General features: G+C 33.4%; 1 protein-coding gene across 1 annotated transcript; it reads left to right on the top strand.

The window, feature by feature from the left end:
* The first annotated feature begins 6,457 nt into the window (after positions 1-6,457).
* On the top strand, positions 6,458-11,719 carry LOC127870475 (uncharacterized). Its single transcript, XM_052413058.1, has 3 exons — positions 6,458-6,585; positions 7,384-7,516; positions 9,751-11,719. The coding sequence occupies exons 2-3, from the start codon at positions 7,388-7,390 to the stop codon at positions 11,089-11,091; spliced, it is 1,470 nt and encodes a 489-aa protein (XP_052269018.1). The 5' UTR covers positions 6,458-6,585; positions 7,384-7,387; the 3' UTR covers positions 11,092-11,719.
* Positions 11,720-14,804: the final 3,085 nt, after the last annotated feature.

The following is a 14,804-nucleotide window of genomic DNA, read 5'->3' as shown; positions in this document are numbered from 1 at the left end:
GTTTTGCATAAAAACAAAACTTCTTTGTTCCACTATCCTAGCAACCACCTAGTAACTAGTAAAGGCGCTATAGAGCGCGAAGCGTGACACGTATTATTAATTGTTATAATGAGTCTTGATAAAGGAAGCAGCCGCTTATCAATGAGGAGCACCATCACAGCACCCCAGTCTAATTACTATCAAGTCCTCCTACAGATTTTTTATATGAACCACATATAGAAGGCCGCAGGCCTGACCCGTATCTTGCCAGTGGTATGGTCCTTTGGTATGGACCTTTAACCCCACTCACTATCCAGCATTTAAACTTCCGGGTTTACATTTAAACCGACTATTAATAGCTGATAAATATCTTAGTTATAAGGTGATTTTTCAAGCGGTTCCGTAGTGTAGTGGTTACACGCTCGCTTCACATGTGAGAGGCCCAAGGTTCGAGCCCCAGTAGATTATTAAATTATTTTATTTGTGTTCTATGTTAACTTTTTGTTTCGATGTAGACATTTTAGTTTAAATAAATATGCTGTTTTATTGTAACGATTTTTTGTTTTATTATGCCCATGAAATATATCGTAAATGAGCAACGTATGAATACGTGAGGAATCATCTCCCCTTGAAGTTGAGAAAAATATGAAATTACGCTTACATGATGAAGCAGATTTTTTAAAACCTACACAGTTCTGTTCCATTAATATAATCTGCACACGGATGCCAGTAAAAAAAGAAACCAATGTAAATAAAATGAACTATGAAATATTTTGGGGTTACAACACAAAATCATAGATAATGGTTATTTGGGGGTTATAACACAACATCATAGATAATGGTTATTTGGGGGTTATAACACAAAATCATAGATAATGGTTATACCAGTATCTTTTTCTATTTTGTTTAAAATAATCGGCCAATATATTAATATTTACAGTTGAAACAAAGTCGTTCAATGTAACTTCATTGAGTGCCTTTAACACTGAAATTCCCGATGCCATTTGATGCTTTGCATCAATACTTATCTTGTATACGATACAAATGTTGGGCATTTCGACGGTATTCACCTAGTATATAGACTCTCATTAAAACAAATACAATCTACTACCTCGAATTAATTGATAAAAACTTAAAAACAGTCCAATTGCCAAACAATATTTTCTCTTAAGTTGTCTCAAGAAGGATTTGAACTTGCACTAAAGCGCACGAGCGTATCGTTTGATCATGTTGTGTGATCGTCAACGAATAATGGTGAGCGAGCAAGTCTTAAACATGTTACCCATACCCCATCCCCCCCCACCAACGCAGGACCCAAAAATTCATGACATAGACAATAACAAGTTGATTGTTCCAAATTTCAAACTTGAACGTGAATCAATATCACATTTGAAAATAATGTACAACATAACAAGAATATATGTTAAAAAACAACACCTTATTTGGTAAGTATTAAAAAAAAATATCCAAAACATGTACAACTGCCAAACCCACCCAATACAAATGTGATACAACCGGGTATTTAAGAAAACTTTAAAAGAAGTATTATTTCTCTCTTAAACACAATTTTATTTATGAACTAGTGGTTAAAACACTTACGGTTGAATATGCAGGTAGTAATCTGTTTTCTTATCCAGATATGTGGGTGAAAATAAGAATGGCAGCACCAGGAAATCTGAAAAATAGACAATGAATTGCTATATTAAATATAATATGATTACTTTTGTAAGATGAAACAGACACACAATGATGATAAAACCCACTTTGTTAGAATTGTTAAACACACACTTATTGAAAATAAAACAGCCAAACAAATAATACAATAATAAAAAAAATACTGTAAGAAATTAAGAACTGAAAATATGCAAAGAAATGTTACAGCTCAATATCTTTGAACAACTTCCAGGATTTAATTAAATAATTGTATTAATTAAGAGCTTGTAAACTTCATGAATGGAACTTAGATCCACATATACTGAAAAATAATATTACACTGCATACAAATATTAATTAAGTGAAGTGACAAACTGAAAGAACAGAACATTTAACCGAACCATACAATCTCTAACTGATTGAATGTTTCTAGTTTCTAAGTTTGCAAAAAATCATGCAGAGATCAAAATTAGCCAATTCGCAAAGCGAATCTTTGATTTTTATAAGTTTATGATTATTATCAATTACAAAAATGTTACATTTTACATGTTTTACAAATGGAGACAAATCCGGTACTACATGACGCTGGTATGATCTGGAACAGATTTTCTTAGACATAATGAACACGATAATTAATGTTAATTAAATGAGTGCATACCTACATCGATACCGGATTAGACGATATCATTCTCGCCAAACAAATACTGTGTATATCTAACCGATATTTGTAAAAATTCTCAAAATATCGTCGGCGCCAAACTGCGAGTATCTCTTCTGATTGAATTTCCCCTACCTTATTGGAGAGGTATCGTGGTGTTGAAAACAATTAAATATTAATTATTTCACGTGCATATACCTAATCCAAATTGTTAACATTTATTTAACAACACAAGAATTGATTTATTAAAAGCTTAAATTCAAGGGTAGCTTCCTGCTTTCTGCTTTCTGCAATAATTTGCATAGCAGGTGCGTGGTTATTGCTACCATTACCAGACCTGTAACTGAGGAGTATACGAGTACCGGACTGCGATAGGTATTATAATATATATAACCACAGAAACCACACACCATTATGATCTGAAATTGTGAACATAATATTTGATGTATGAGTGTTAGCTAATACGAAATGAAATTCTTCTTGTGAAATGCTCCACCCAACCCACACCACACCCTCAAAAAATGCACAAAAAACGACCAACAACAAAACACCAACAATATATATATATATATATATATATATATATATATATATATATATATATATATATATATATATATATATATATAACGTTACAATATAATAATACATATGAAAGTATGCAAGTGTCAAAACCTGAAGATCATTCTTATTAGCTCAACGATGCAGTTTAAGTCATTTGCAAAATCAATATAGTTTCACTGATTTAAAATTGAGATATTCCATGATTAGTAGGTGTCATTTTTGGAATTTGAAAACAACAACAATATATTTTCACTTTTATTGAGATTTAGATGTTCCATGATAAATAATTGTATCTCTATTTAAATGCTGATGCACCATCCAAAACTATATACAGAACGGATATGCTCCATCATATATGTGTGTTATAATGCATTAAATTCATAGAAACTGGTTATTAAAACGTTTGTAAATTTATTGGCATTACGATTTAAAAAAAATACATAACGAATAATTTGATTATAAAACCAACCACTGTACACACAAACTGCAAAGAAGCATTCGTATTATCATCATTTCATGTTAAACTACAGTGCTCGTACATAAAATAATATCATTGTATATGAATATCGAAGACTGAAATTTAATTCAAACAAGCTTTATGTTAGCACATGTGCATGGTATTTCTTTTGTTAAGCTCAGTGTTTACAGAAAAATGCTCAGTTAAGAAGCAACCCAGCCAAATCTCTTCAAACGGAAGACAATTTTTGTATACATAATGTACGGCTTGTTTGTAGCGTGCATGTTTCCGTTCGAACAGAATGCGTTCGAACAGACATTACACTTCTGCGTTGTGTCAGTTTTGCCGTAGCCTATGGTCACGTCGACATTAGCTGATGTTACCAAGGAACTGCTTACCGTGATTTTAGTCGAATGGGCGGCAATTCAGCATCTGACCGGTCTTACTGTGATAAATGTTGTTGGAATTTTAGTAAGAAGAGGCTTCCATTCAACAAACAATTCCATAAAAGCGGCAAATGTCGACTAATTAGCCTGTGGGGACTGTACAGTCTAATCTTGGACGACACATTAAGTGTTCCCAGTACTCGTATGAGCGCTATCTAACCCGAGTATTCACCTTAAATTGCAGAGCATACATGTATATACATCAGGTTGTTAATCTAAATATTTCGACAAATAATTTAAAGGAAATTATTGTATTAAAAGGGCGTCTTTTTTAGATGTGTGTTTAATAAACGACATGTCTAGTTGCAGCATGTTGTGCCCCTAGTAAAGAACATCATTTGTAATTCTTAAAAAAATTAGTGTTACTCTAACCCCAGAACAAGGGCCGAAGGCATTTAAATAAAAAAACTCCCAATAGGACGAATCTGCAAGGTATTTTGACCTTTAAAAAATGGTCAAACTGTAAAACATTAAAATAGTTTGAAATTCATATTCATTGTCGTAAAGTTAAGCGTGGAACTTCATGTATATTTCATAAATAATTGTATTTCAACTACTATTAATTCTTTTGCAACTACTATTAAATTTATATGTTTTTCTGTGTGTTTCTTATAAAAATGATTTTATGTGCGAATACTTCAATAATTAGTTATTTAGAGTATAGCCGTCTATAAGCTCTTAAACTTTTGAATCATGATGCAGTTGCATGTTATTATTTAAGACGTGTCGATTTTTAAAGATGCATGTTATTTTATTCATGGTGTAGAACTAAAATGTTATAATAACAGCTTCTTCACTAACCAGTCTTACCCTAATATTTTTTGTTAGAATAGTTATAATAAGGAGCACAACAAAATCCTTACCATAATGAATACACAATTTAATACTAATGAAACAATACTATGATTGATACAATTTATGATAAATGTTCCCTTTTTCAACATTTTGCCAAATCAAATTTCAATTATTTCAAAACTCCAACTATTATTTACCTATAGGTAAACTAAATGTATTCATCTTAATGTGAGGCTATTAAGCAATTAACTTCCTATATTTGATCAAGAGACTAGCATAAAATCTTAACAAAAATCACGACACCTGTCCGCTTAAACTCACACAAATAATATCACGAAATCAGTTCAAACAAAATTGGCATTTTAATATACTTATGTTTTTGAGTTCTTAACTAGCAAATGAACGATTATTTGGAGTATGCAATATACATACAGAACTGTCATTTTTCTACTATTTGGTCTGGTTTATTACTCGTGTCTGAGTTGTTAATTAGAATTTCAGCAATTGTAGATAAGTTCTTTATCAATTAGTAGTTAATGTATTACAATGCAATCAACTGTATAGCAATAGTAAATATTAGCACTAGTATTACATTATGATGACAGTACCATAATGTTACACAATTTGTCACGACTTCCCACGGAAAACAATCACTTCAAGCATCATTTCAAATTATATTGTCATCTGCTTACAGTACAAACCCAACACTCAGGGTTAAGCAAGCGCTTTCAAACATCCTATAAAACCATGTCGTAAATGTACCAATTATCTTTCATTTCAACTTTGACGAGTTTTTATTTTTTTACAGTGATGGTATGTTAAAAAATCAGTTAAAAATCCATACACCGTGTACCAATTTGTATAGATTAATTTATTTAAATGTAAGTTTTACCGCGTGTGCCCTTGATTCTTGCTCTCTTGGATTCTCGCAGCTCCGCAATTACTGGATATAAATGACGGGCGATGGTGGAGACCATCGACTTCGGATTAGCTGGATCAACATGGAATTTTGTCTATGGGGGATTTCCTTATTAACCTCAATATTCTCAGCAAATCGTCAATGTAAAAGCATAGGGTGAACGTTTTATCCACCGTGCCAGTGCTGGCTGCCTTGGAATACAAACGCTTTACTCTGAAATAATATATAGGATTTCAATAGATTTTAAAAACCAGGAGTCAAATAACCCTTGCTTGACAATTCTAGTGGTCAGATGATTTTTTTCAGCAGTCAAAATATAATGACTTCATTAATTAAACTGTTTTTTTTTTCAGTTAGTATGTAGCTCCTTTTATTCCTTTCCAGTCGGTATATTGTTCTGTTTTGTGTCGATGTAATTCGATAAGTGTCATGCCTTGCAATTGTAAAATAGTTCATATAACATAAAACGCAACCTCGCAACATGTCAAACTCAGAAAACCTTAAGTAAACACAACCTAGGTTGCAAAGATATTGTACAAGATTTAGCGGTTAATTTGTGTAGGCTTTCATTGCTATCTTTATGAAAACTGTTGAAAACGGCGAACAAAACCAATCAAACAGGCGATTGTCAAATGTATGATGTTCTTCCTATCGTCTGATAAGTCGAGTGTCCTTTGTTGAACAAATAATTTCGTTGACATATCTCTTAACAAGTTATATTTCCATTTAATGGTATGCACATCAATAGTATGAAACATCCATTAGTGCTGAATAGCGTTGTATCTGCCTACGGATTAGATAAATTCTCCAAAGTCTAGCGAGCGCACTACGGGATAAACTTTAGTTACTTAAAATAAATAATCCCGTATGTTGTAATGCATGCATTATTTTATGTTCTAAATAACTTTACCCTTTTAATCTCGGTAGCACTCTTTTCCTTTGAATTTTGATCGACAGCAATTGACTAAAGATAAATAACTAACCATCGGTATTCTCCGACAAGCTAATCTAAGTCGGAACATGTGTTAAAAGTTGATAGGCAGGTGAAATGGGGCACAAAGTCAAGGATAACTCATCTGAGTTGTGAAGGATAAAGTCGTCAGGACAGTAACAAGTAATTACCAGTTCACTCATTATTTGTTGATAATTACACACTTTAATTGTCGCTCGAGTTCAATTTATGTTTAACTGATTGAAATAACTATTTAAAGCTGGTTGTGCTATTATTAGATCACATTAGTAACTTTTAACAACACAAAATACAACATAAGCACGTGAATATGACAGAACAATTATTTGTTTATTGTATAAATATCGGGAATGAAATCAAACAAAGTAATATTCTATTTATATTTCAGAGTATCGCTTTTGAATATTTGAAATGATGTTCAATAAGTTCGCATCCGATCGAACGTAATGTGTTTTAATTCATTGAACTACTATCTATGGTGTAAAGATGTTTTGCAACTTTATTTTTAAACGTAATATATAATTATGTTTCTTGAATAGTTTTGTAACATTGCAGATATGGCCACATGAATCGTTTCCTAGCATTTCAGATGGGACAAACTATTGTTTACAACACAATTGAATTCTTAATGAACTGCATGGTGTGTCTCTCAGACAAAATTGTTATGATGAAAGAATTAAAAAAATCGGTAACCAGAAAATGGTGAATTGCTATTTGGATGCATTTATGACGGTTACCGTATGAGTTAAATACGCATAACCAGTTGTTTCAATCATAAATTAGATTTACTTTCTCCGTCATCTGCAACAAATAACGTAAAATGTAAAAAAATGTTCATGACAACGCATGGTTTTCTTACATTCAAATATACTGCATGTGCAAATAAATGAATAGCATTCATTTAAAAATCACTTCTGTTTATTTCTTATATGGAATATCTAGACGGATGTATGGCTCGCTTACTGCGGTCCTATTTAAGAAGATAAAAATAATGGCCGAGGGAGGAAAAGGTTATAACGAATCAGATTCTGGAAGCGTCCAACGTCAATTCAGCACAGTCAGTTTTCATTCGACGGTGAGTAGTGGTAAAAAGTAGTTCGACGAAGATCACTCATCACATTCATGGTTCGTTTCTCGGTAAGTGGTACTGTATTTGTTTGACAGAGATCGGTAAAGTCTTTACTCCATGGCAAATAGTGTTAATTAGGTGTGCTACGGAGATCCATCATTACGTCAATTCGTAATTCCTTGGTTATAATCGGTGTTTATAGAAGTTACACAAAGACCGACAATTACGTTAAGTCGTCTTTTCCTGTTAGTGGGTTTTCTTGCCATGTATAAGGCGATCGATCAGCGAGTCGTAACTCCTCGTTTTACATTCAGTCATCAGATCTCTGTTAGCAAGGTTATTAAGTTGTTATTGAGATCTATAAGAGGAGGTCTATAACTAAATAGGCATCATCGATGTATATTAACCTATCATTCAGAAAAAATATGTCAACGGTTAACAATCACATAGTTTAAAAGAACATAGGCAATCACTTATGTTTCCTTTGTGAAAAGGTGTCCCGCATAAAAGCGTCATTAAGGATAGCAGTATAATATTTGAGTTATTCTTGTTAGCTCAGGTGAGCTTTTGTGACCGGTCTTTGTCCGTCGTCTGTCCGTCCGTCCGTCGTCCACATTTGTTTGTAAACAGTCTACAGGCCACATTAATTGTCCAATATTCGTTAAACTATGTCAGAAGATTTGTCCCAATGATATCTCGATCGAGTTCGAAACTGGGTCATGCTGGGTCAACAACTAGGTCACTAGGTCAAAAAAGAAAAACCTTGTTAACACTGTAAAAGTCACATTTTATGCCCAATCTTCATGTTACTTTGGTCCAAATATTTTCGATAATTATATGTTGGATGAGTTCAAAAGTGGTTCCAGTCCGTTGGAAACATGGCCGCCAGTGGGCGGGACAGTTTTCCTTATTTGGCTATAGAGAAACATTGTAAACACATTAGAAGTTAAATTTTTTGGCCAATCATCATGAAAATAAGTCAACACATTGGTTTTATTGATATCTCGGACGAGTTCAAAAATGGTCCAGATCGGTAAAAAACATGGCCGCCAGGGGGGTGGGGCAGTTTTCCTTATGTGACTAGAGAGAAACCTTGTGATCGAACACTATAGAAGTCACATTTTTTGCCTAATCATCGTTACACTTAGTCAATACATGGGTTTTATTGATTTCTCTGACAAGTAGGAAAATTGCTCAGATCGGTGAAACAGACTATTTAGCTCACCTGATTGCTCAGGTGAGGTTTTAGGATTGGTCTTTGTCCGCCGTCTGTCCGTCCACATTTGTGTAAACACTCTAGCATTCACATTTCTCAAGCATTCTTTATCAAAGTTGCTGAAAGATCACAGTCTAGTTTGATAATGAGCAAACTCACATGATTAATGCCATAATTATTGCCCTTAGATTGTCCAAATTTTCATTATAGTATACAAAACCCTTGTAAACACTCTAGAGGTCACAATTTTGTTTCAGATTTTATGAATCTTGGTCATATATTTATTTTTGTAAGCAAAGTTTGATGTTTGTCAACTCAAAATATAGGTAACAAGGTCAAATCTTACAAAAACAAAAACACTCCATATGCCGGAGTTTTGGTTCAATAATGATGAAACTTGACAGGATGTTTGTCTGGACAATATCTAGGTCAAGTTTGACATTTGGTAAAGATTGAATGAACCGACTCCCCTCAGGTGAGCGAACTAGGGCCATCGTGGCCCTCTTGTTGTTATTAGTATTTAAGATGGATAAATGAGTATTTCTGCATGTTTCGTTTTGTTTTGTTTTCCACTTATTCATGAGAGACATTGTACAATTTAATGTAAGATAAACATGATAAGTAGAAGTAGTTTGCTTATCAATTTAAGCAAAAGTATCATTATTACACAAACACAAATATCTAAATATATATTATATAGTAACGCATTGTTATTGTTTACACATGGGTAAGATAAAGCAAAGCGAATTAGAGAATAAACTAGAATCGATATACATGTGTATTGACTTTTAGTTCATTGTTTTTCAAGCATACATATAAGACAGTGATTGTTCGGTTGTAAGAGGTGATCACTTTTCTTTTTTTACTGATATTCTACTGTCTGTTAAAGCATTGGGTTAATGTGTCGGTTAAAAAGTTATCCATGTAAAATTCATTGTATTTATTTATGTTGTTTGAATTATGCTTGTATACTTATCGTAATTCTTTTTTTAAACATGCATATGACAAAGGAGACATACCACAGTTTCAGTGTGAAAATACATCAGAAGAGTTATTCAGATTGATGAACTGTCTTGGCTATGGACCGGAGATCATAAAGGCACGGAGAGACATCTACAAACAACACGAAATGCTGTATAATGCAGGCCTGTATGAGCAGTATGGTGCAACAAGCATAATTTCAGGTAGCAAGGGCGAGGGACTGTCATTCTTCCTGGAGAGTGATACGGACCTTGTGTATATACTACCAGATGTCATGTGTTTAGAAGATGGTATTCAGCATGTCAACCTTTCAAGCGAGACCACTGTCTTGAGATTGCACACCCGTATGAGTTACCCAGGACACTGCAGATTGCTCAAAGAGAGGTGCGGTTGGATACTTCCAGCCCTCGCCAATTCGTTTTGTGATGATGGATATGGTCGCACAATCGTGAGTAGTGACTTATTCATACATGAATGTAAAAAGAAATCTCGAGGTATTGGAGTGTCAAAAAACCGCGCAGGTCCATCGTTGCCGAATGTGTTTTTCGGAATCTTGGATAGGGACATGGTGTATTCACTACGATGTCACTGCCCAAGTATATTGCAGAGATGGGCCGAAAGGTCAAGACATTGGCCATCGCCATCTGTAGTTCAGAATGTCGTGAGCATGGGAGCATGTGTAACTCCTGTTGGATTCAAGGAGAGTGAATATTCACATGTCGAATGGAGGATTTGTTTTAATACCGGAGAGAAGGAGCTGGTATTTAATCTCAACGACGTTCAGGTGAAGCTCTACATTTTATTGAAAATGGTGAAGAAAGATGTACTCAAACCCCGTAACAAAGAGATAACGTCGTATACCTTGAAAAACATTATACTATGGCAAGCAGAGAAAAACCTACAATCATTATTTAATGAACGGAGTTTGTTACATTGGCTGAATAAAGCATTATGCGATCTGAGAACTGCAATTAACACACAGCAGCTTCCTTACTATATGATTCCGGAGAGGAATTTGATGGCAGCCAGTGGGCTAGTGTCTGAGAGGCAGAGTGAATTTGTTGCAAAGCTTACGGACATGATCAACGAGGGCCCCAGAGTAATTTTGAGATTGCAAAAATTAAGGAAAGCAATAGTTGCTCACCCCGAGCCATTACTTTGGTACAGTAGAAAGAGAATTGAACTGGAGTTGGTTTGGCTGTTAAGCTCTCTCTCATACCAACTCTCCAAGAGGCCCGGTGCAACCCACGTCTCAGATCTCATTAAGCTGGTAACATTTCAACGATTAAATGAAATAGTGGGGAAGGTAGACCAAAGGATGATTATGGAAGGCAGTCGTGTTGATGATATCCACTATGATGTATGGTTTAGAATGCTTATGTAAAACCATACATTTAATGTAAACATAAATAAAAATATTTACAAATAAACAAATTCTAAACTCAACTGCAATGCAAAATATATGGAGTACTTACTGATAAACTTAATAATAGAAATAAGGTTTTTTCACACATCTGGATATTGAAAGCTGAGAAATTGATTACAAAAGACACATAACATATTTTACTTTGTGCTAATTTTGTTTATTTGCTTTCTTTCATGACCATTTTGAAATATTGCCATTTATTATAAAACTTTTTGATAGATTGTAAATACGTTATTGTATTTGTTTAATTATGAATGATATCATACCTGCTTTAAGTACGGGGATTACAATTTTGCTGTACAATTGTTAAATTTGATATCGTTGAGGTCGTTTTTGTAGTATTAGATTTTCATAGGATATAATTTAATGTATTGAGCTAGGAATTGTTATTGTCGCTTCCATTCAACATAAAACATTATTCATATGTATGTACACATGTACATTTATTTAAGAAACTGTTTCGCTGTAAATATACTACTTCAGATAGTGTTCATGTTGCTATGGCATTTGATACGAGTTTGCACTGTGAATGTATGTATTCATATAATTTGTGTTGAGTTGAATAAATTCGTTGCTTGATATCCTATTTTAAAAAATTATGTTTTCTCATAAATTCTGATACATACATGTCTATTACTGCAATCATATTAATCTTTTAAGAATTGCGCTTTACTTAATCCCGTCGCTGAAAACTACATGAGATTGATGGAAAAAACACACTATTTATCAAGTAAGTAATTACATTTGTGAAGCCTTTTCATGCACCACAACACAAACTTCTATTAAATTTTAAATACGCATGTATACTGTACTGTGTTAAAAATATATCAACACATGTTTATCAACAGGCCGCGCATAATATAACAATCAAATACGATACTTTGTAGATGCATTTTTTCCAACCTAATGTTGTATGAAAATTATTTGATACTGATATTGTAAAATAATATGAATCCAAAATATACAAATGAAGCGTTCAATACGTAAATGAAGTGAACGTTAGGGTAAATTACAAATTATAAGTAATTTGTTAACAAGGTCAAGCAGAAGTAAAGCGAAATCCTTAGGATGACTGTTTGCTTGTAACATCATGCTGTAAAACATTTTTTAAGTAAAAGGAAGCTTTTGCTACTTAACACTTGTAGATCATATGTCGATGAGAAAATATATTGTTCTCTAACTTTAATGAGAAAATTCACAATACGACTTCAAATAAGAAATTTGTTCTTATGATTGTAATCTTTTAATTTTCGATTCATGTCAGTAACTTTAAAGACATTGCATTCCCTATCTATTTTTTAATTGATGTGTAGTAAGTGGACATACCATGGACTTATAGGTTATAGATCAATATTTGTCTCGGATTTCAAACGGAAGGATGCCTATGACCTTATCTATTGAGCATAACATGTATAGCAGTATTGTTGTGTGTCGTCTAGACCCAAACATTGCATAAATGAAGCTAGTATATACTTGCAGGTAGAGCATAATGTAAAACATAATAAACAACACCAGTCACAGCAGGCCATCGTCATTAAAAGGAGAAGAAGATAGTTATCCTTAACAAGATAAATTGCCAAATGTATGGTACGTTGAAGCTGTACAACTGGAAAGTGTTATGAAAAGGACTACTTTTAGGTTTATCTATACAATGTTTTTTTCTTTGTCTTTGATTTTGGAAAATGGCGAGGGAAGCACGATGGCGGATAATTAATTCTGGGTACAGAATCCGATTAAAATACTCTATATTTTAAAAAAACTGTTTATATACCATGATGATCAACTCGAATGTCAGATTGGTTTCATAGAGGCTTTCAAGAATCTGGTAGTCACCCTAAGGCCAAGACGACTGAATGAAACCCCAAATTTTAGGGGTGCCGCATTTTATGCTTTTAATATTTTCAAATATATTTTTGAATATTTTCATTAGTATCTTTTCTGCTAACTTTTCTATTAATGTAAACAACAATTTATCGTGGCTTCTTTTTTGATGATTTACTTAATTGGACCATGATTTGAATAAAACTTCGTGAGCTACCAATACAAATATTGCGAATGATTCCTCTTACAGTTGACATTGTGTCATCACATATATAATGCTTTCCCTTTATGATAATGCCATACACAGAACATGCTTTTCTGGTTTCTAGCATACGTATTATGTTTCTTCGAATAAAATCTTTAAATTTTCTGGTAATACAATTATATCGACATCTTTAATAAAGTGTGGGTAATTAGTTTCACCTATGAACACTTCCGAGTGTTCCTTCCTGATGAATACCACATTAAGAGGCCGTGGTGACGTTTGACTTATGAAAAAGTATGCTGCACAATGATATGCTTTTTTTTAAATGACAGTCTTTTATGTCTTATGCAGTTTGTCAGGAATTCTTCATCATATACCCTTGTCTGTGAACCAATTAACAACGACCATACAGTATACAAAGTTAGTAACTCGCCTTTTGTGTCGCCGTAGAGAACACATTTGAAGGTTATATACGTAAACGTAATCATTTCGAATGCCTTCAGCTTTAATAATTTCGAGTCTTCTAAAACTGGCAATTAGATAATTGTTAAAAACATTTATTTAACTGACAGTTCTCAAATATCTTAACGTGCATTCCATATAAAGCATAGACCTATATTTTATGTTTTAATGACCTATATGCTAAAATACACGAAGGTCATGTAAAGCTCAAATATTCTGCGTCTCGTCTATTAGAATTACGCGTATTGTTTGTAAATATTGTTAAAACAACGTGCCATCTGTAGGTCATCTGTAGGCTTAATCTAGCAGAAAATGGCATCAAACCTCAAAATGATTGCAAAAGAAATTATTTTTTCAGTTTTATTAAGATGTATATCTCAATTACCACAGGAAAAAATTTCCCTCTGAAATATGGTGGGACATGTATAAAAACGTGTTAAAGTAGACTTGGCGTCACAATTAAAATTGTAACTCCAATATTACAACATCATACCATATTACAAGTATAAACGAAAAATACATTATTATAAAATCATTTTTGAACGAATGATGTTATGGAAAATGCTTTTTTTTAATCAACTATCATTATTGATATGATCATTATTGAATAATTATATACTATGTTTCATAAAGATGAGTCAAATTATCCCACCCACTACACTTATCATTGGAATTTCCCTTTTATGTTGAGGGCTCTAGATGTGTGAAGGGGTCTTTATGAGACAATTACACTCTTTTTGTTCATGAAATCGTATGTTGTTGGTGCGCATTAGACTCGCCTCATCGTGTCGTGTCATTAAGCATTAAGGCAAAGTTAATACAAGTTTTAAATATCATTGGACCCGTCGTCTTTTTGTGTTCTTCTATCATACGGAAATTCGAATAACTCGTTCCTCTACAGTCCCCACATCCCGCAGAACAATCCAAGCCATGTTTTATTGATGAACATCTTTTTGGATCTCAATAAGATTTGCAAATACATCTTATTACATTTAACAAATATTCCGGGACAGGGGGGAGTTTTAATCGGGACTAAAACTCCGTCAGAAACTTCCCAAACCCATTCTTCCGGGTGGAGACGTGATGTCCAGTTTTGTACTTGGAAGTAGTACACACGAAGGGAGTGGAATATTTATGACATGATGTTGTAGGTAAGCTTTGATCTTGAAAAATAGTGATACTT

This window comes from Dreissena polymorpha, chromosome 2 (assembly GCF_020536995.1).
Source record: "Dreissena polymorpha isolate Duluth1 chromosome 2, UMN_Dpol_1.0, whole genome shotgun sequence".
Lineage (NCBI taxonomy): Eukaryota > Metazoa > Mollusca > Bivalvia > Myida > Dreissenidae > Dreissena > Dreissena polymorpha.
This window is presented reverse-complemented; position numbering and strand designations above follow the sequence as displayed.

Excerpts from the sequence above, each read along its gene's own strand:
- LOC127870475 (XM_052413058.1), top strand. The coding sequence starts at position 7,388 with ATGTATGGCTCGCTTACTGCGGTCCTATTTAAGAAGATAAAAATAATG. Across the intron at positions 7,517-9,750 it reads CAGTCAGTTTTCATTCGACG|TTTCAGTGTGAAAATACATC; the intron begins GTGAGTAGTGGT and ends GACATACCACAG.